The sequence below is a fragment of the Malaclemys terrapin genome, chromosome 1 (genome assembly GCF_027887155.1).
Source record: "Malaclemys terrapin pileata isolate rMalTer1 chromosome 1, rMalTer1.hap1, whole genome shotgun sequence".
In the NCBI taxonomy this organism is placed as follows: Eukaryota; Metazoa; Chordata; order Testudines; family Emydidae; genus Malaclemys; species Malaclemys terrapin.
The window spans coordinates 321,779,042-321,802,368 of NC_071505.1; the positions used below are offsets into that span (position 1 = coordinate 321,779,042).

General features: G+C 41.7%; 1 protein-coding gene across 1 annotated transcript in view; it reads right to left on the minus strand.

Annotated features, from left to right (window-relative positions):
* The window catches only part of CNTN5 (contactin 5), a 987,470-nt gene that overhangs the window by 73,341 nt on the left and 890,802 nt on the right, over positions 1 to 23,327 (minus strand). Inside the window, exon 16 of the mRNA XM_054015603.1 lies at positions 10,346 to 10,466. Coding sequence (XP_053871578.1) covers positions 10,346 to 10,466 — 121 coding nt within the window. The remainder of the gene's footprint in view (positions 1 to 10,345; positions 10,467 to 23,327) is intronic.

Genomic DNA, 23,327 nt, shown 5'->3' on the forward strand with positions numbered 1-23,327 from the left:
CTGACATTGAGTGTATGTAATATTGCTTTTCTCTGGTCATGATGTGGCTTTTGGAAGAAGATAGGGAGATGAATAAGTTGCTTTATGTGGAAGGCAGAGGATACTTTCAGAAGGAACTTTGGGTATGGTCTCTGTGAGACCTTATCCCTAAAAAACATTGCGAAGGGTGGGTGTGCCATTAGAGCTCCTATTTCTTAGTCTGAGCAGGACCTTTGATATGAGAGGAATCAGAGGAAAGGCATAAAGGAGACCTGTATTGCAGTGAAAGAGGAAGGCATCTGGAGCAGTACTGGGAGCATATTTTGGTTTTGGTCATGGCAAATAAGTCTATTTTGGGGACTCCCCAATGCAGAAATACATTGTGGAGGACAACAGGGTCCATTTCACATTTGTGTTCCTGTCAGAATATCCTGCTGAGGGTGTATGCTGTGGTATTCTGCACACCCAGCAGGTAGACTGCTGACAAGATGATGCTGTGCCATGCACCAATTCCATAGTTTCACTGTCTCTGCGCAAAGGGATGGTGATCTCACTCCTTCTTGGTGGTTTATGTAGACTATACATGACTTTTATGTTTGCCCTTGATCAATGATAGGAAATGTGAACAATCATTCCTGACGGCTCTGAGCTCCAATAGGTTGATATATAGTATCGATTCTAAGGGGGACCATTTGGTTAAAAACATGTGATTGTCTAGATGAGCTCCCCAGCACAGTAAGGATGCGTCTATTGCAGAGGTGGGCAAACTACAGCCCGGGAGCCACATCCGGCCCTTCATACGTTTTAATCCAGCCCTCGAGCTCCTGCCAGGGAGCAGGGTCCAGGGCTTGCCCCACTCCAGCCAGGGAGCAAGGTTGGTCTTGCTCTGCACGTGCTGTGGCTCCGCACAGCCCCCAGAAGCAGCATTATGCTCCCCTGCTCCAAGTGTGGCCCCCATAGCTCCCATGGCCAATGGGAGCTGCAGGGGTGTCACCTGCGGATGGGGCAATGCGCAGAGCTGCCTGGCCATGCCTCTGCGTAGGAGCCAGAGGGGGACATGCTGCTGCTTCCGGGAGCTGCTTGAGGTAAGTGCTGCCTGGAGCCTGCCCCCCTGCCGGGCTACAATTCCTTGCCCCAGCCCTGATCCCTCTCCCGCCCTCCAAACCCCTCTGTCCCAGCCTGGAGCCCCCTCCTGAACCCTGAACTCCTCATTTCTGGCCCCAATCCAAAGCCTGCACCCCAGCTGGAGCCCTCATTCTCTCCCACACCCCAACCCCAAATGTCATGAGTATTCATGGCCCGCCATACAATTTCCATACCCAGATGTGGCCCTTAGGCCAAAAAGTTTGCCCACTCCTTGTCTATTGTCAGTATGAATGTTGGAGGTGGCTGAATGAATGGGACCCCTGTGCAGATATTCTGTGGATCTTTCTGCCATTCAAGATGGTCTTTGACTGTCAAGGGTAGTTTGTTTTATCTGTCTCTGTTTGGCGTGTATACTGTTTTGAGTCATGCCTGAAGGCAATGCATGTGGAACCCTTCATGACTTATTTCAAAGGCGCTTGCTGTCAGGTGCCTGGTAGTTGAAGACAATTTCTGGCCTAGGTCTTGGGGCTGATCTGAATAGTGTCAATAAAAATGATTAAGGTGTTGAACCTGTGTAGTGGGGAAAAGGCTTTGGCTTTCACCGAGTCTAGATAGGCTCCTATGAATTTTAGATGTTGCACTGGAGTTAGAGTGGATTTTTGAGTGTTCAATTGTAATCCCAACTGCATTAACACATCTATAGTCTTTTGTGTGGCTAATAGGACGTCATTGAAGGATTGTGCCTTGAGCTGGCAGTCATCATGATATAGACATGTCATGATTCCTAATTTGCAAAGGTGAACCCTGCCACAGGTAGAATCTTCTAGAACACTCTGGATGTGGATGATAGACTGAATGGAAGCACTCTGTATTGAAAATGGTCTTGACCCAAGGTGAATTTCAGGAAACTCCTTTGGGATGGTTGAATCACAATATGAAAATAAGCATCTTGGAGGTTGAGGGCCGAGAATCAGTCTCCCTTGTTCAGAGATGGAATTATTGGAGCTAATGTCACCATTTTGAATATTTGTGCCTTTAAGTATTTGTTTAGTGACCTCAGATCCAGAATGGGTTCTATAACACCAAGGCATGGTTCCTCAATGGTTCAAAAGCAAAGAGATGTTCCGTTCAGAGAATGAGAAAGAGGTGCTATTACATAGCAGAATAATAACTATTTGTCACATATTTATGCAGAAGTGGAAAAGATTCCAAATTTGGTGTGACTCAAAACACGTTACCCCCACATCCTCTAGCCTCCCGCTAGTAACAGACTACAACCTAGATCTAAAAAATCAGAATCATCTCTAAGTTCAGTAAAGGTACATCTTGCAGCCCTAAATGCCTTTCATCATAATATGGGCAGCTACTCCGTATTCATTCATTCTACAACAAAAAGATTCCTCAGGGCATGGGTAGGGCCCTACCAAATTCACAGCCATGAAAAACACAATGACTGTGAAATCTAGTGTCCCGCAGTGAAATCGGGTCTTTTGTGTGCTTTTACCCTATACTATACAGATTTCACGTGGGAGACCAATGTTTCTCAAATTGGGGGTCCTGACCCAAAAAGGAGTTGCAGGGAGGTCGCAAGGTTATTTTAGGGGGGGAGATCACAGTATTGCCACAGTACTTCTGCACTGGGCAGCTGGAGAGTGGCAGATATTGGCCGGGGACCCAGCTCTGAAGGCAGTGTCCTGCCAGCAGCAGCGCAGAAGTAAGGGTGGCAATACCATACCATGCCACCCTTACTTCTGCGCTGCTGCCTTCAGAGCTGGGTGGCCGGAGAGTTGTGACTGCTGACCAAGGCCCAGCTCTGCATGCACCAGCGCAGAACTAAGGATGACAATACCATACCATGCCATCCTTACTTCTGTGCTGCTGCTGGTGGTGGCTCTGCTTTCAGGTCTGGGCTCCCGGCCAGCAGCCACCGCTCTCCAGCAGGCCAGCTCTGAAGGCAGCACTGCCACCAGCACAAGCGCAGAAGTAAGGGTAGCAGTACCGCAACCCTCCCTACAATAACCTTGTGACCCTCCCACAACTCCTTTTTGGGTCAGGACCCCTAAAAACACACACCATAACATTTCAGATTTAAGCAGCTGAAATCATGAAATTTGCCATTTTAAAAATCCTATGACTGTGAAATTGACCAAAATAGACCATGAATTTGGTAGGGCCCTCGCTATGGGAAACCTCTTCCCACAAATCAGATATCCTAATCCAACATGGGACCTTAACTTGGTCCTCAAGTGCCTTAGAAAGCCTTCTTTTGAACCCCTGGCCACATGCTTGCTTACGCATCCGTCTATGAAAATGGCGTTCATAGTGGCCATCACCTTGGCTTGGAGAATCAGGGAAATAGGAGCTCTAATGGCACTCCCACCCTTCACAATGTTTTTTAGGGATGAGGTCACACAGAAACCACACCCAAAGTTCCTCCTGAAAGTATCTTCTGTCTTCCACATAAACTAATTTATTCACCTGCCTACCTTCTTCCCAAATACACACCATGACAAGAGAGAAGCACTGAAATAACTGTTTTGTCTGACAAATGGATCAATAAAATGGGAAAGTAGGGTAAGAACAAGAATACTTATGTTTTTATTTTTTGACATGAGCAAAGGAAATTCCAGGTCACTATAAATTAGTATTTTATACAGTGCTACCTAAGAACAAAGGTGTCTGAATAATATGTCATTGTGGTATCTTTACAAACTACTAGTGGCCTTTTTCTTTGTTATATCGTTGTACAGTTTGTAATCTAAGTCATAATGCTACAGAGTATTGCATCTAATGTACTATTTAAGCTCCATAGAGACTGAAAGATTATACCTGTCATGCTTTGACAGCAAACTTGTTGGAACAATATAGAAGATACCACCTGACATGTTTGGAGAAAGAGACAGCAGGTTAAATTGTAGCTGGAGCATTTAAATAGATGTGCTAGATGATGGATGGATTACTGTGATGTTGTCTGTAATACAGCACATAATTCAGTGGTGTGTGATTGATTCCACTTATTAGCTTGGGTTTAACATACCATGATCCAAGTTTGCAAGACAAATATGTGAGCTTCAATTTACAGATAGGGTTCAGGTGACAGAACATCTCTGGCAATGCGGGTTATGTGTTTCAAGTGGAGTTTGCTAATAACTCTCTGATTCCTTGTGTTGACAATAAAGAAATCATGACCCAAACTAACAACTTCTAGAAGAAAACGAATAATTCAAAGAGACTGGTACCTTGCTGTATTTTCTCTGTGATTAATAAAAGCTTTCATTAACTACATCAATGTTAAAATGGAGATAATTCTGTCATGTTGATTCAAGCCTCTAGATTGTGCTAGTGCACACACACACATACATACACAAATACATACAAAGCCTTTTATTTTGTGAGTTTACTTTGTAAAAACTCCTGTGGTGAGCTTGGAACATTTTTACTGTGCAATAGCATAATAACTATTAAAACTGACCTAAAATTGTACATGGGACTTGAATTGTATTTTTACTTTCAATATTCCCATATATTGGGTATAAATATTTATAGGAAAATCCTTTTTCTCTTATTTCTAAATGCTTAAAGTGAAGTCTCAATCCCTGCAACATTGTATCATAATATGCTCCGCATTGATAACTACTGTATACACTTTAATGCACTGATTCAGGAAAACTCCCACAGTTGCCCTGAAGCTGCTACTGTAACCCTAGTCCTAATCAGCCCAAAGAAGGGGAAAAACAGAGTAATCCCCAGTCCTGGGGCTGCTAGCAGAGGCCTCCCAGAAATGTGTTCCATCCTATGCAGGAAATGTTTCACTCTTATGCAGCCCCAACAAATCCTGCCCTTCCTGTTTACAGTGGAACTGCATTGTTTCCTCTACAAAAAGAGGGAACAGAAGAATATACAGTAACTATTATTTGTAGAAGATGAGGCCTAATTTGGGCCTTATTCTATCAAGGTCAAAGACAAACTTCAATTACTTAGGAACTGGATTGTGGCTTCTGAAGGTCTTTTTGGTAAAACTGAGTTATGCTTAGCGCTGTGGCTGTTATAGTGTTCCAGAAACCTCCTCCTCAAAGCGAAATATGCTAGATGTGGCTGGTAGGACCAATGCTGATTTGCAGTATTAAGGCAACAAAAGTATTTTCTTTACAATGTCAGTTCTTCCCATGAAAGAGCTAGCTGGTGACTTAATGCTTGTTAGACTGAAGGTTGACGGAGGAAGCAGATCATGGAGATATCCACTGTAATAAGAAATGAATAAAGATTGTTTTGGAATTTCTATCACATAATGGAAACATAAAAACACAACAAATCTTTGTGGAAGACAGTCTTTGAAAACAAATTAACTTACCAACCAGGCATTGTCTTGAGGGAACCTGACACATCGTTGGCTAGGAATCAGCAGAGACATCTGCAGAATGTAAACCTCCTGGTTGGTACGTGAGTATATGGTAACCACATTTGTGATCACATCATTAGTGTCAGAACATGACATGCATATTTATCCTGCATTAGAGCCTTCTGTTTTTGTAATCTCTTCTTTGTGAAAAATAAGTACAGAGACATGCAGTGGTGCCAATTATAGCTGGAAAACCAGCCAAGTTGAAAAATTCTTCTTTTTCAATCCGTTGCTGGTTGAAAATCACAGGAAGCTGAAGATGTATACAAATAAAATAAAAATCGGTAACAGAGAGGGCATTAGGCAAGGGACAACTGTTCCTGGATCAGTACCAAGAATGAGGTATGATACTCATTGATTGATAAAAACCAAAAATAGTTTCTGCTCTGTAACTGGATAACTGAAACTTTACAAACAGGGACAAGCACTTCCTGGGCATATTTTTTCTCTGTGAATATCCTTGTTTACATAACAAACAGCTATTCTGAAAATGCTGCTGTGGAGAAACACCTGTTTGCACCATTTTTTCCAGAGAAGTGCGAACATGGTGAAAGTTCACATCTCTTGTTTTGCACTATTCACTCAGATCTAGTAGGAGTAGAGGATATTTTTATTACCTATCACACACATGTAATTCCTCTGGTTGATCTCTGCACCAGCACATTAATGGTCTCTTTGGGCAAAATTTTGTCTTCAGATGAGTGCACAGAGCTTTGAAATATGACAGGGAGAGCCATGTGTATGTATCCAAGAGTAGAATTTGGCCTGCTGACAGCAAGTTTACCACAGCCTTAAAGATTTATTACAATTCACAATCAAGTTTTGCCAATAGTTAGAACTAGCAATCAATGACTCAAGTCATGCATTTTGTAGACTTTTAAGAATTAAATCTAGGCACAAAATGGAATTTTGTATGTGGGAAGCAAAAGATTATAACCTGTATCTTTGTCACAGACGTTCAACAGAAAGGGTTCTCCTGTGATGCAGAGGGGCAGAGAACCCTGCAGGCCAATTTTTGAAGAGGGTATTTGATGCTGACACAAGTTAAGGAGTAGCAGCATTACCTAGAACCAAACAGTGTGGTCAGGAATTGTGTATAGTTCTTCATGTTACTCTGCTAAATCATTTCTGGTTTTGTCTTCTTTTGTTACAGTGGCTGAGCATCCTTTGAACACAGACACTCCAATTATGTCAAACAGTGCAGTAGTTTTCCGAGGACAAATATTCACTAGGATGAAACAACCAAACTGTTTTTCAGTTGCAACCCATAATAGGATTTAAATGCTTTAAATTCTAAGCTGAAAGGCGCGTGCATTAATTCATAGGGCAAACACTCTCACTGTCAATAAAATGTTTATAAGTAATGACATCACCATACTTTGCCATATTTAAAAAAAAAAACAGAAAGGAGAACAAACAACAACAAGGGACAGAAAAGAAAGTTATTTGGGCGAAGGACAGGCTATTATGAACTAAATAGAAAGTTGCCTTAGTACTACTTATGATATGGAATGTAATCAGATTTCTAAAGTACCCATCAAAGTCTTCAGTTTTGAGTGTCAAAAGTTGAAACTATGTGGAGGGATAAGATTCTTGCTTCTTGCCAGCCTTTAGGTGGAAAACTTTAAACAACATTTTTGAAGAGTAAGTGAGGGAAGATCAAATTATGGTTTTGTCACTAACAAAGATGTCAATAAAAAAAGAGTTCCTGCTGAAAGTGTATTTCATGCTAAATTAAACACCCAAAACAGTAGTACACTTTATTTGCAAAAGGCCCACACCCTTTAAAAACCTGCACACACTGTAGGAAGTTTTCAGAAGATTAGCCTCCTTATTTGCATCTGACAAATTGATGTGCATAAATTTGAGTACTTGCACCTTTAACTACCTAATTATAGGTGCAAACCGTGCAATTACAGGCAAAAGTATTTAGACTTGCCCTGCATTGTTCATTCTGCAGGCACAAAAGAGCTAGCCCAAGTTTTCTAACCAATTATTTTTTTGGCAAACTTCCTCTATTGTACAATGCAGTACATACTGAAGGCACTATATAAATGATAAAAAATAATGAAAGCCTTATTACTCATACTGTGTTCAAATGAATATGCTAGACAGCGATTGGTGCATGTCATTCCATAGTGAACACAAAATATACAAAGGAACTACATGTTTTCTGAGACACTGCACGTGCCTGAGAATGTGGTGATACATGGCTGTCTCTGAAGATTTACACCTGAGGTGTGTACAAACAGGGATTTGCAAAGACTTTGTGTTGTTCTTCTCCAACTGATGAGGGCAGGATGATGTTCAGTTATCTCTCTATTCCTTTATTATAAAGCGTCAAAATAATTTCCTTTGACTTACAGTCAACACATCTGATTAGTAGTAGCATAATGTAGTCCCCTTGCAAATAATCTACCAGTTATATCCATGAATATCTAAAAGAGGAAGTGTAAAGTGATTTTGATTCAACTTACTCGGTGTGTTACTCTGTGTCCTACCAAGCAGATGAAGGGTACAGTATTCACAGTCAAAATAGCAATGATATGTCAAAAAAGATCAGACAAGCCTTACAATATAACATCTAAACTACAGACAATAGCTATCCCTAAGAAGTTTATACTACCTATGCAGTATGTAGCAGTACTCTTTTGGCTTTCACTGACACAACTGCATAGTGGTAGTGAACTTCCTAGACACATGACAAGCCTCCTCCACACCCCACAACTCGAAGTCTTCAGAGTAACCTTGCACCGCTGACCTCTTCTGCTGAATCAGTGTCCAGTGTTCCCAAGGGCTCAACCAAGAGAAGCTTGCAATGAGACGGCAACCTGGGACTATCAAATTGCAAACCACTGAGTGCCTATGTAAACTGAGAGGTGTAGAGAAAGACGTTGGGGAGGGGCATAAGGACTGAATTACAATAATTTTTAACAGTATAAAGGAAAACAAATATTTAGATTCTCTTAAATATTTTGGGATTAATTTTTGAAAAACGTTGAAGAAGAAACAACTAGTGACAACTACATGGAATCTGCTTTAAATATTGACTGCAAGGCCAAAAACAAAGAAAAAAAATCACCCAGCATTTGGCAAAAGCAATGCTGCTACTGTAGAATCTGCTCTATGCCATTTGCATAAGTATTACAACTATCTAAATAGGGAATTCACTTCTTGAACAAACTAACCAAATCATATAATTTAATGAAAGCAGAATTTTACATCTGTACAAAAACAGTCACACCATATAAACCAGTTGTAAAACTGGTACAAACATAATTCTGATTGGATACTCTTATCTGCCAGCCGCAGAGACAAGGATAATGGAACATAATAAGTATGGCATATTTGAAACTGCACGTTTCATGTTATAAAACTGTCATGATTTTAATTTCATCACACAGTTAGGGACACATGAATCCAATTCCTTCTAATACCCCAAATAATGCTTTTATTATTCTCACATTCAGACCTCCTATTCTGAGAAACATTTTCTATAGCAAACTAAAGTAAATGCACATATATAAAATTAACCCCACTGGAGGAGAAATAATTAGCTTACCATAGGAGGTTATGGAGCAGGGATCAGATCTGAGTAATTTAGAAGCAAGACTGGGGGATTCTAGGTACTAGAAGATTGAGCAATTTTTGAAACTTTCAGCTGGTGAAATGACATTCATGGAAGTTAGGTTAATAGAAGCCCTACAGTCCTTGAGTTCATGCAAACATTTAACAACCCCTCCCATCAATTAAGTAAGGAACCTTGCACTCTGCCAGAAATACCATTTCTTCTCCCCAGAACATATTTTCTCCATGCAAATGATAGATAAACAAAAAAAATCAAGCCAGAACAAGTGGTGAAATAATCTAAAAGGATTTTCCTTTTTAAAAATCTTCTCTAGTCATCTTATATCTTTTATTTGGGGTTTCCTACATGCTAATAAAATATCCCACAATTTATTACATTTTAAAATTTAACAAGCGTGGCCCGCATGAAGCCTGCTGCCTAAATGAGACATAAGGCATTCTACAGTGCAGCCTCCCACATTTTTAATGCAAATGTGGGGGACACATGAGAGGTGCCATCATGCATTGATCAAGATGGAACATTGTATGATGTTCTTGATGTCCCTTCCAGCCCTCCATTTCTATGACTGTATGATATGATCTGTAGTCAGCAAGGAAGACATATTGCAAATGAAGTGACCAAGCTCTGCTTCATTTTGTGTTAATTGGAGGCCCCTCTGATCCTGCAAAGCTCTGAGCATTTTTTTCTTCAGTGGTGTTCAGATCTCTAAATTCTCACTTGTGTCAATGGGAACTGGGGGCACTCAGCACCTCTCAGTTGAACCCTAATTGCATTGGCATCCTTGCAAATTGCCAATGTGATCTATGTAAGGCAAAGTTTCACTCATTCATTCAAAAAGATTAAGATGTTGGGCTTCTTTCTAATAATTGCTCATACCTTTCATTATACTACAAACAGAGCAGTCCCCTATGCTAGAAACTGCGTTGATATTTCCTAACCATTAGACCTGAGAAAATGGCTTCAATTTTAGATAAAATTTATAATAACAAAAGGAAAAAATCATTTACCTCACACAGAATTGATTTTTTTTAAAAAAATCCAATATGCCTTTTAAGCTATTACATCTTTTAAGAACTGAGGGTCCATTTACCAATTGCCATTGTTGGTCATGCCTGTTTTGCAGACTGGTCTACCACACAGCTTTTTCAAAGACAAAAACATTAAGCAAAAATGACATCAGTATTGTAAAATCTAAGTATAATATACAGCACTGATATGCTCAAAGTCCATGCATTTAAATTCCTTTGTATGATAATTTATGTTGATCATGTCTTCAGACTTAGCATACTCACCCCTAACAAGAAGTTCTGCCTCATCTGACACACTGTCTGCTGTGGTCTGTACCTTGCAGCCATATCTCCCAGCATGCATCAGAAGGATGTTCCTGATCATTAAATCTGCAGAGGATGCTTGCTGAAAGAGGGATGAAGTATGAGTTTAAAACGTTCCAAATCTGCCCCATTCAAGGTGGTTTATAGGGGTACTTTGGATACTGAGGCAAAGTCCCTGTTGCAGGTTTTACAGTTTATATTAAAATAATTTTCAGAAAACTAACTCCCTGTTTTAAGGAATGCAGAGGGAAGTGCTTTTAATAAAATTATCAACAGCTATTAAAGGGCAGTATTTTTATTTCTAATATACTTAGTAAATAACTAAAGAAAAACCTTTGCATTGCTGAATAAATAATTCCCCACGCATGCTTGCATGCAGAGAGAAATGGTTTCCAAATGGACAATAAATACCAAATTTATTAACTAAACCAAAACTCTCTGGCAGGAGCAATGGCATTAATTGCAGTTATTGGCTCTTTTGGAAGGAGACAAAGTTAGCTGGAAAAGTTAGTGATGATTAATGTTTAGGTCAGTAGGGGAAAATTAACAAAATCTTGAATAAGACAACGCAAGAGATTCCCTGTCCCCCACCCTGCCCCTTTAGAATGTGTAAGTACTTCCAGCTGAAGTGTGCACTCCTTTGATGTCTGTAAATAAAGAACATGGAGTAATGGGAGTCCCAGCTTTTGCTCTTTAGGGTTGTAGTCAACAGTGATCTGTGTGCTCAAAAACTGTGAGTGGAAACAGGCAAGACGACGATGGTACAACTGCCCTTTGAAGTATGAATAGCTGTGTCTGAGAATCGCAATCTTATTTAATAAATTCAAGTGATGGTCCTACGCTTCTGGATGCATCAGACCACAGCCACACCCAAAGTCTGTTGAAGTAAATAGGAGTTGTTCCATTGGCTTCAGTAGGCTTTAGAGATCAGGCCACTACACATTAATGACTTAACACTGTTTCTTTGCACCTCAGCTAGGGGAAGGGATATTTCTCTTTGGGGGACAGTCACCCATATCAGGAGGCCAGCATACCATGTGTGTTTAAAGTATGTGCATATGTGACTAGCACTGGTTTACAAGAGTTCTTTTGCTGCATTTATTTTAGATTATGACAGCAAAACTTCCAAACTCTGTTCCAACTAGGTTTCCATTTCATAATCAGCAGAGATTTGTCCAACACAAGTATAGAAACATACTATTTTAACGGTGATAGTGGAACACCAAATTTCCCCTTAATAATAATAAGAATGAGCTTAGATTTTATAATGCCTTTCATCTAAAGAGGGCTTTGCAAACTTTACTGCTTGTACAAACTATACAGTAAGATAACAAATGAATTTCCCCCCCCCCATGCTAAGAGCCAGCACAATGCCTATATACCTCTGGAATACAATAATGAAGGTTTAGATGGGTTGAGTATAGGGATGGATTTCATCCTTAAGCCTTGTCTACAGTATTCTTGCTAGCAAGTTAAAGAAGTATGGGCTGGATGAATGGACTATAAGGTGGATAGAAAGCTGGCTGGCTCAGCGGGTAGTGATCAATGGCTCCATGTCTAGTTGGCAGCCGGTATCAAGCTGAGTGCCCCAAGGGTCGGTCCTGGGGCCGGTTTTGTTCAATATCTTCATTAATGATCTGGAGGATGGCGTGGACTGCACCCTCAGCAAGTTTGCAGATGACACTAAACTGGGAGGAGTGGTAGATACACTGGAGGATAGGGATAGGATACAGAGGGACCTAGACAAATTAGAGGATTGGGCCAAAAGAAACCTGATGAGGTTCAACAAGGACAAGTGCAGAGTCCTGCACTTAGGACAGAAGAATCCCATTCACTGTTACAGACTAGGAACAGAATGGCTAGGAAGCAGTTCTGCAGAAAAGGACCTAGGGGCTACAGTGGACGAGAAGCTGGATATGAGTCGACAGTGTGCCCTTGTTGCCAAGAAGGCTAACAGCATTTTGGGCTGTATAAGTAGGGGCATTGCCAGCAGATTGAGGGACGTGATCATTCCCCTCTATTCGACATTGGTGAGGCCTCATCTGGAGTACTGTGTCCAGTTTTGGGCCCCACACTACAAGAAGGATGTGGAGAAATTGGAAAGAGTTCAGCGGAGGGCAACAAAAATGATTAGGGGACTGGAGCACATGACTTATGAGGAGAGGCTGAGGGAACTGGGATTGTTTAGTTTGCAGAAGAGAAGAATGAGAGGGAATTTGATAGCTGCTTTCAACTACCTGAAAGGGGGTTCCAAAGAGGATGGATCTAGACTGTTCTCAGTGGTAGCAGATGACAAAACAAGAAGTAATGGTCTCAAGTTGCCGTAGGGGAGGTTTAGGTTGGATATTAGGAAAAACTTTTTCACTAGGAGGGCGGTGAAGCACTGGAATGGGTTACCTAGGGAGGTGGTGGAATCTCCTTCCTTAGAGGTTTTTAAGGTCAGGCTTGACAAAGCCCTGGCTGGGATGATTTAGTTGGGAATTGGTCCTGCTTTGAGCAGGGGGTTGGACTAGATGACCTCCTGAGTCAGTTTCCAACCCTGATATTCTATGATTCTATAATACACATAGTTTTTATACTAATTTAATTATGTCATCTAAGGATGTGATTTTCTAAGGTAATAGTTTAATTGGCACCACCCCTAGTGTGGCTACAGAATAGTTTGTACTAGTATATACCAGTACAGTTAACACAAAGCAATTTTTGTGTGTTAACAACCTTATGTAGTACTGTAATGCAGCCATTTCTGGGTGGTAATTTATTAAAAAGGCAATACGCTGCAGCACAACAAAATAAGTGAGGCAGTTAAGAGTCCCATATCCAATTTGAACTACGGGGCAAATTAATTAGAGCTGTGCAGGAACCAGACTTTCTGCTTCACAGAAAATTCATGATTTTGAATTTTGATTTCATTCCTAATCTGCATAACATCATATTTGAAATTTCCCATAAAAACATTTTTGAAAAAAAATAATCTGGGATAAATTAAAACATTTCATTTTGATAAAATCTAAACGTTTCATTTTGATACTGACTTTTTAAAATGTTATATTATAAATTATAATCCAAAAAAAATTGAAACATTTCGTTCTGATAAGGACCTTTTGAAAACGCTTTGTTTCAACTTTTTATTTCAAAGTTAAATGTTGTCAAAACTGACGTGCCCGTGAAAAGTTACTATATTCATGAATCGGCATTTTCCCAGGGAAAACTGTTCTACTATACTAAGTTTTACACTCCTGGAATCATAGTCAATTCTCAGCATCTAATCCCTGATTAAAAAACAATAGGGTTTCTAAACTATACCCCACAAAAGGTCTAATTTGTGAGGCGTTCATCTGTGATGGGAATATAAATTAGATGCAGACCTGGTGCAATGCATCATGAACAGTGCAAAATGTGCATATAATGCTTCCTCAACATAATTTCAAGAAAGGAATGTAATGCATTATCACTGGAAAGTGACCATATAATAAGGACAAAGCAGATATGAACAGAAATTGCAAGAGATGGTTGTGGTTTGGTGTGTCACAGATGACAGATAGGCATTGGTTAGTATCTGATTTTTCAGGAATAGGTAGGCAGCTGATTCCTTTTCCAGTCTGCTGCCAATTTCCCAACCCCAGCTTGAGTGAACAGACTTGGCAACGCAGCCATCATATAAAACTAGGGTTACCATACGTCCGGATTTTCCCGGACATGTCCGGCTTTTTGGGCCTCAAATCCCCGTCCGGGGGGGAATCCGAAAAAGCCGGACATGTCCGGGAAAATAGGGAGGGAGGGCCCGGCGGTGCTCGGCCGGGGCCGCTGGGGCTGGGGCCGGCGGTGCTCGGCAGGGGCTGGGGCCGGGTGTGTGGGGCCGAGGCCGGCGCAGTGCTGGGCCAGGGGCACTTGGCCGGGGCCGGCGCAGTGCTGGGCCGGGGGTTGGGGGCACTTGGCCGGGACTGGGGGCACGGTGCTCGGCTGGGGGCCGGGGCCGAGGCTGGTGCGGTGCTGGGCCGGGGGCCGGCGCGGTGCTGGGCCGGGGGCACTTGGCCGGGGCCGGGGGCCAGCGCGGTGCTGGGCTGGGCCGGGGCCGGGGGCGCAGTGCTCGGCCGGGGCCGGCGCAGTGCTCGGCTGGAGCCAGGGCTGGGGGCGCAGGCACTTGGCCGGGGGCGTGGGCACTTGGTCGGGGGCCGGCACCCCAGGGCCCGAGCCGAGCCGGGCGGGAGACGCTGGGGCCAGAGCCTCTTGGCCTGGGCCGGCCGACCGCCGGAGAGAGCTGCTCAGCCAGGGGGGCCGGACTGGGCCGCGTCGCACTCCGCCCCAGCCCCAGCTTACCCGCTGCCTCCCTGTTTCAGGCTTCCCGCGAACATTTGATTCGCGGGAAGCAGGGGAGGGAGAAGGAACAGGGGGCCGAGCGCTCAGGGGAGGGGGCAAAGTTGGGGCGGGGCGGGGAAGGGGGCGGGGAAGGGGGAGGGGCCGGGGTCCCATGGAGTGTCCTCCTTTTTAAAAATTAAAATATGGTAACCCTATATAAAACCCCTCATTGGTTTGTTTTAAAATGCCGTCTCTGTCACCCAATGGTAGCTTACACACATGCTAGGTGACACCTTGTATATATTTTTGGCTAGACCTCAGTGTTTGTTGTGCTGTGCTATATATTTTCTCTTTAGCACGTTAGCAACCCATTGTTAACAGAATACTTTGTTTTACCGATAGGGTAAACTAACCCTAAAACCATGGATTAAAGTTTAGGAGTTTCTACCTTCTGGTCCCATGTTCAATTCAAGCTCATTCTCCCTATTTAGATTCTTGTACAGACTCCCATCTCCATGGTATCCAAGAGCTTAGCTACAATGATGATGTTATCTGTCCTTCAGTTCTGCAACACCTAAGCATGGATGTACCCATTAATCAACTTTTATAATGTTTGATTGTTCTATTCTTCATGCTCTGGATTCAAAGATGATCTCAAGACATGGCTAGAAAGAAAATCCCTCCTCTATAATACTGCAGAACTGGTTATTACTATTATTTGTATTATGGTAGCTCCTAGGAATCCCAAACAAGGATCGGTGCTAGGTGCTGTACAGACACATAACAAAGATGTCAATCCCCTTCCCCAGAGAGTTAACAACCTACATGTCAGAAAGGCCACAACTGGTGGATGAAACAGAAAAACTGGGTGGGGGTAAGTTGGAGGATGAGATAATGATACATCTTTGTTGCTTTTTACAGATATATCAATACGCCTCTTGTCTAACCACTGCCAAATAAGAATGATTTGCCGGCACCAATACCAGAGATAGGTTTTCAAATTTAGGAATTAAAATTTAGGTAAGAATTTAAAATAGGAAAAGGTAATTTTTGTCAGTTTCCCCCCCTGCATGGGGCCAGCAAGGGCGAAACTGTGGAGATGTTGCTTGTTGGAGAAGTGGACAGGTGGGCGGCTGAGGCTGCCATTGGTACCATAGAGAATGCCGGAGTGAATGGCACAATAAATTAGATCGGATAGTAGAAAGTTATGGTGGTATTTTGCCTTCTGAAATATCTGACACTGCTGGAGACAGGGTACTGGAATGCATAGACCAATCATCTGACCGGGTACAGTTCAGAAATTCTAAGTACTATTCTGAAAATCCAGAAACACTCTCACATCACTCAAATCCTTGCTAGGACATTTGAGCATTTTGCAATAGGAGAACATAAAAGAGATGCACACTATTTCATTTCTGTAAGGAGTCGACTTGGGGATAAAAAGTTTTTAACTTTTCGAGCACAACAGTGCTTATTAACCATGAAACATGGATTATTCAAGAAGATTAATGTTTTTGATATAAACTTTAGGTATTTAAAGGATAAGACCAACATCAGTCCACATTTCAATCTCTCCTTCGAGGATAATCTACATTTAATGTGGGCTTTCTTGTGAAGGGAGGAAAAAGCATTATAGATAGCAACTGTCTGGTTTAATTGCTAAGGAGTGGTCTCAAAATCTTTGCTGTCACTAACTACTACAGGGTTCATGACTATATGAATCCTAATATTCTCATCAGGAAAATAATGTGTATTTAATCTGCATACTTAAATAACTGGGCAAATTGGCAGCAATTGGAAGAATCATTGTTATAAATGAGGGAGAGCAGTGCAATAAAACGGATCCCTGTGAAACATTTAAGTTTATTACAGAATAACAGTATGTGCAACAACCAGCATTGCTTGGAATGTGTGAGGGGAAAAAAATTAAACTTGCTTGCTTTTAATATAAATTGATATGTGTTTAGAAATTAGTGGCCTGATCATGGGAGGTGCTGAGTAGCTGCAAATCCTACCGTAGCCCATGGGAGTTGCGGGAGTAGAATATCTTGGAGAATTGGGCCACCTCACTTTCTAGCTACATGAAAGGCACTCCAGAGACATTTCCCTCCTATGCAAGTCAGGAATTCTAGGATGCCTCATCATATAACAAAAACAATGAGGAGTCCTTGTGGCACCTTAGAGACTAACAAATGTATCTGCCTATAAGCTTTCATGGGCTAGAACCCACTTCATCAGATGCATCTCTAAGGTGCCACAAGGACTCCTCATTGTTTTTGTGATACAGACTAAGGGTATGTCTACACCCAGCTGCTAGTTCAGCGGCTGGCAATCGAAGTTCTGGGTTCGACTTATCGCGTCTTGTCTGGACGCGATAAGTCGAACCCGGAAGTGCTCGCCGTCGACTGCGGTACTCCAGCTAGACGAGAGGAGTACTGCGGAGTCGACGGGGGAGCCTGCCTGCCGCATGTGGACCGAGGTAAGATCGAGCTAAGGTATTTCGAACTTCAGCTACGTTATTCACGTAGCTGAAGTTGCGTACCTTAGTTCGATTTGGGGGGTGAGTGTAGACCAAGCCTAACACAGCTACCATTCTGAAACCTGTCATAATATAACAGTACATCTGTAGAGCTTATCTGGCCCCTTGGGTTTAAAATTCTGGATGACAGTACATGTGGGTTCTGTGGGGTTTGGGTCTGAGGAAGTCCTGTTTTTATACAAAGTTCAGGGTTTTGAAACCTTGGAAAATAACCAAGAACTAAAGTTTTCATAAAGCAAGAAAAATATTGTTGGTGAAGATGAAGATCACAACTAACTGGCGCATGAGGACTACTTTGTGCTGCTCCAGTTGCACAAAGCTGGCCTAAAGCCACCTTAGCTGGGTACTAAAAATTCCCCCAATCCGGGCAAGGAGTTGTAGGTAGTATACATCTGACATCAGCTCCTATGTTGTTCTACTTCTGGCTGCTGGTGTAAGGGCTCCCTTACATCTGGTTGCTCTCTGGGGGCTACTGTCAATTGGCATACATATGAGTGCCTGTCAAGTGGCCTTAATTTACACCAAGGACTAGCCTGGTGCCCAAACTTCCCCATGATATTGTGAAGGAAGAGTTGGTGAAAGAAGGAGGCTAAAAGCTGGCATGAAAGCCACCTTTGCACACACTCAGTTCCCTTTTGGATTTGTGATGAACACTCCTGGAGAACTGGTGTCAAAGAGATTAAGCGTAGGATTTTCAAAAGCATTTAGGGTACATCTACACTACCTGCTGAATCGGCGGGTAGTGCTCGATCTATCGGGGATTGATGTATCGCATCTCGTCTAGACATGATACATCGATCCCCAAACGCGCTCCCCATCGACTCCGGAACTCCACCAGGGTGAGAGGCGGAAGCGGAGTCGATGGGGGAGCGGCGGCTGTCGATCCCGCACTGCGAGGACGTGAAGTAAGTCAATCTAAAATACGTCAACTTCAGCTACACTATTCTCGTAGCTGAAGTTGCGTATCTTAGATCGATTCCCCCCCCCCCCAGCGATCCCTCCCCCCACTGTAGACCAGGCCTTAGTGTTGACCTAACTACTTCCACTGAAGTGAATGGCAAAACTCCAATAGACTTCAATGGGAGCAGCGTTAGACCAGAGCATTTAGTTTTTGAAAACCCAACCCGGGGAGTGTTGCTCAGTCCTAGTAGAAAGATTAATGGATTTGTTCACTGTAAATGGTAACTGAAATAGATTGCATTTGTATGGGGATGATCATCTCCAGTATTGAAGACAATGCTTATAAAGGAGGCGTATCTGGCCTGAAGCAAGCCTAGGTTAAAAGTCTGCCTTGGTGGTTTGGATGCGTTCTAAAGCCCTCACAGATGTCATTCAAAATCCTGTCCTTACAGATAAGGAGCAAACACAGGGCAAAAAGGAAAAATGGCTTATATAAAATATTGTGGCTGGTTAGTTGAATCTTATCTAAATCCTGATCCGACTCACTCTCTCCTATTTCCTAACAACTTTTAACAAGTCTCAAGAGCTTCTCCAGCACACATCACTGATCATAAGCAAGACTGGGAGCACAAGATTAGAACAAACCCACAACCTCAGAAAAGAGATTGCAGAGTAGAGATTCCACACTGGGAATTTCATGGGTAGGGGTTCTTTCTGGATGATTTGGAAGAGGGATGAGTCTATTGAGGGTGTTAGAGAGAAAGTTGAGGATAGTGAGGATGATAGTTATGCAAACTAAACCATAAAAGACTTGGGTTTAGTTCTGGAAAGGACTGAGGTCCAGAGGTTCAGACTGGTGGACAAATTTTACAAAGTGGTTCGTTTACCCTTTAGAAAAGCTAAGTACAGTCTTATTGTAGCTAGTGTTTAGGTTTGAAAAATGAGATTACATCCAGATTTAGAAATCATTTAAAAGACGGTTCTCTCTTAATAAGAGTGCAGCAAAAATTCTCATACAGTAGCTATTAAAAGTAACCAAAGCCAGAATCCCTGTCTTTTACTTTTTGACTTTTGTTGCTAAAATAGATCTAACATTTCAGTAAGTTCGAGACATAGTTTCCCTTTGGGTAGGATAAAAGAAAGTTGGTTACAATGAAGCAAGAAGTGTCAAAAGGGTTCAAAACTCAACCAGCATGATATAGAATTGCCTGAGGTACATGTCAATACGTGCTCCTAATATTCTTAAAAGCTCAAATGAGTGGTGTCATGAAATTGTCATGTTTTTGTGTGTTCTCTTCTAAACAAAAGCAGATCCTGGTTCAGTTAATCTATGGGAAGGCTGCATGCTATGGCTTAGCTCTTCACCCACGGTGTCAATGGACACTTTCCAAGAAGTACACCATTATCACACAAAAGTTTTTTTTTTTTTAACAAAGATATCTGCATTGCTTTGAGTTCTGAACGTCACCTAGCCACATGGTGCATTTGGTATCTGAAATGTTTACATCAGCTCCAAATTCAAGGAAAGTTCCATAGAGCATTAAACATGTCTTCTTCTGTGCTATAGCTGGGATCCCAAAGGAGCCTAAGGAAGATAAGTGCCCAACTCCTAATGATTTTAAGGGCAGTTGGGTGCCTAACCTCCTCTGCAAACCCCAGCCTATATGTCTTCTCCTGAGTACACTGTTGGTCCTCATTAAACAACACATAATTAATAGTATGGCCAGTAATGCCATTTGTCAGGAATAATGATTCTTTTTTCTAGGGCAACCAACTGTTCTTTGTTGTTTACATTATGCTCCAAAGTATCTCATTTATTAGAGTACAGGTGGCCCTAGAATCCACAATAGCCATATCAATCCACTGCTTTATCTGTTCCAATACTGCAACTTATCTTAGGTCACAGTTGTGCTCACAATGCTTTTAATTAGCTTTACCTCTAGGTTGCTGCTTGCGGTAATTTTTCACGTACTGTGGTGCTATCTATTAATAACATTAGCTGCTGCCTTAGATGTAGTGACCTAATTTCAGAGGTGAATCAAAGCTCAGGTCATCTACATCTTCGGAATGTAAATTATTCTGTTCTCTTTAGAGTCTTCTACCACTCCAACCACCATGGTATTAGAGTGACTTATGAAGTTAATTTAAGTTACATATGATGGGAATAAATTATGTGATAATTTTTGTTTTCTATTTCATAAATGATAATAAGTTGCGAGTTGCTTTGCAGGAAAGTAACTTTTACATGTGGATCTTAAAGTATCAAGGTTTGTACTCATTCTCTATGTGAGAGTGAGTTTCACCATCCTGAGCAGTTGCTAGGAAACCGCCCTAGGAATCTGTCCTTCCTTTACCTCTAGACTGAGATGATTCATTAACTCTCCCACCTTTTCAGGCTTTCCCCAATTACACAGTATAGTCTACTCGCAACAGAAATGGAGCCGATAGTTTAATCACATTGTCCGTTTCTAGTCTTTGTGTCGTAGGTAGTCCAAACCCTACTGTTTGATTCATCCACTTCTGCCAGGGAGAAAACAGTCAGTATGATGTTATCTAATTCACTGTATAAATTTCAACTGAGAGGTATATTAGGAAATATACAGAAAAATGGCAACATTATGCAACTCCTTTCATTTAAAAAAAAACACATGTTTTCCACTCAACTCCTTTCACTCTACATGCTGACTGTAATACTCCCCTTCCAGCGCATCCCACCTTTAGTTGTGTGAATATAACTACCCTCTCTTGGAAAAGAACCTATCAGGCAAGAGATTCAATATGCTAAACAGACATAAAACAGTGATGTGACAGCTATCAGGTCTTAGTCTTTGGGTTAGGAAGCCTGTGCTTTTGGAAGTGCTGCCCACTACCTAAACCAAATAATCATTATAGAATTCTATACCTCACAAACATTCTCTTTTAGGTAAATGTTACAGCACAGAAAGCAGATCATCTTAATTTCTAGAGTTAGAAATAGATGGCAATTAGCAAGCATCAAGAATCTGCAAATTCACAATAGGGGAGCAGTGAAGTGCTGATCCAGGACTTGCATGTTTGAGGTTGTCATAAAAGTTGTTCATCTGCAGCTGTAGTGCCTAGTCAGTCTCTAGCCAGTGTAGCTTCTATTGATCTAAATTTATTTGTGTTCATGATCAGTTAAAGCAATCTTACCACCTCCATGTGGAACAATTTCCCATAAGCAGAGAGGCCGTCAATTTCCACTCCACAACAGTCGGATGGAGTGCAGAACCCTACTGCCAAATGCTCTTTTTATCATTCGCATTTGGCAAAAGGCGAATACCTTTGGCTCTCAGAAGCAGAGCTCTAAGGCTGGATTAACTACAGTGCAGGCTACTCTTGCTAAACCTGTGGAGATTGCAGCCAGCACAGAGCACAGTGTTCTGCTTATTAAACTGGGTGTCACACCTAGAGCACATTACACTTGTTCTCTGTGATCTGCACAAGCTACTGGCCATTTTCTGGATGAAGAGTAAGTGTTACTTTTGAATGATTTGGATTCCAGGTATTTGGAAAAACTGCCTTTCTTCCCATGTATGCCACACGTGACTCCACCAAGTTGGATCCCACTGAAATCAATGGCAGTGTTGCCCTGGACTTCTATGGAACAAGGATTTGGCCCTAAGCATGAAAAAAAAAATCTTGTTTGTTAATGTCATTTTGTTCAAGCTTAGCTCAAATTCAAAACATACAAAATGTTTTTACAGCTATCCCTGCACTCAGGTTAGCTGAATCTATGGCTCATATTTTATAGAAGTTAGCACAATAACCTTTATTAATGAGATCTGGTCAGATTAAATTGAAAAAAATATCACAAATGTGTCTTGCTGGCTATGGCATATTTGATTAGCAACCTAGTTTATAGTGAAGTGTTTTGTTTTTTTTAAGCAAATTAATGATTTGACACAATAACCTCATGGCAATGGCAGTTCTGTACAGTCAACAGTGATTGATAAATAATAGCATGATAATGTTCTCTTAGATTGTACTGACAACTATAAATGCCCTATGATGGGCCTCTTGACTTTAAACCAACTCATGTTCATAAATATATTCAGAACAATTTAAATGCTGTTCAATTTTTTTTAGTTTTGTACACCTCAAGCACCTGCCTGTTTGTATGTCCTGATGTTTGCAGACTTCAGATGTTTTAGTTAATTAAAATGAAAACAATTACTTGTTTCATATTAGGTAGTCAGGCTCTGCATTATGTAGCAGTCTTTCCCATAATCCAAAGATCTCAGGAAACAGTATTCTTCCCTTTCCCCCTTTTACATATAAAGGCAATTTAGAAGAAAGAAGGGTTGGTTACTATTATTGTTTATTAATTATATTATAGTAGCACCCAGAAGAATGCAGGATTAAGGACCACATTGTGTTAGGTGGTGTGCAAACACATAGTGGGAGATAATCTCTGCCTGGGAAATTTTATAATCTAATCTAAGAATTGATGCTCATGGGTCTTTCTCCAGAGGCCTTCTACAGTATGGGAATAAGAGAAGAGGAAATGGTTGTTTGGGGTAATCCAGGGCTGGGAGCTGACAGAAGCTGAACAGATGGGTTTAAGTGAAAAGGTGACAGCAACTTTACCATGAATTTAGGATGTGGTCTGAGAGAATCCTTTTCCATGTCAGTACTGAGTCAGAGATTGATTAGGCCTTTCAAATATCTGGATCACCAGAGGGTGAGAGAAAACCAAGAATCTGTTGGTGGGTAAATTGCTGAAATGGATGCCAGGCGAACCCTCACAGAGCTGACTGAATGGCCTAATGACTTCAACTGTAACAAGTAATCCGATATATGGGTGATGTCCATGCAATGTGGTGACAGGTGTTGTCACTGTGCCAAGACCGAAAATCTCTTTCACTTTGCTGCATACATGATTCTAGTAAAATCCTTTCTGCTGTTTATCAGGATAAACTGGACATCTCTGCAGCACAGTTTTCACTAGCATTTAGTCAGAGATTATCCACACAGAAAGACTGAAGAAGGGGTGCAGAGAGTGACCTTGATTCTGAGGCAGGAGATCCTCTATTGCTAGGGATCTATACTCAGTTACAAAGGGTAAGCAACCCAGGACACAACCCTGTATTTCCAGCAGAGATCTCGAGACTCCTATAAGAGACAGTCCAGGCCTGCTCGACGCTGGCAGGTATCATCATTTGCAGCAGGCCCTTCTCACAAGAC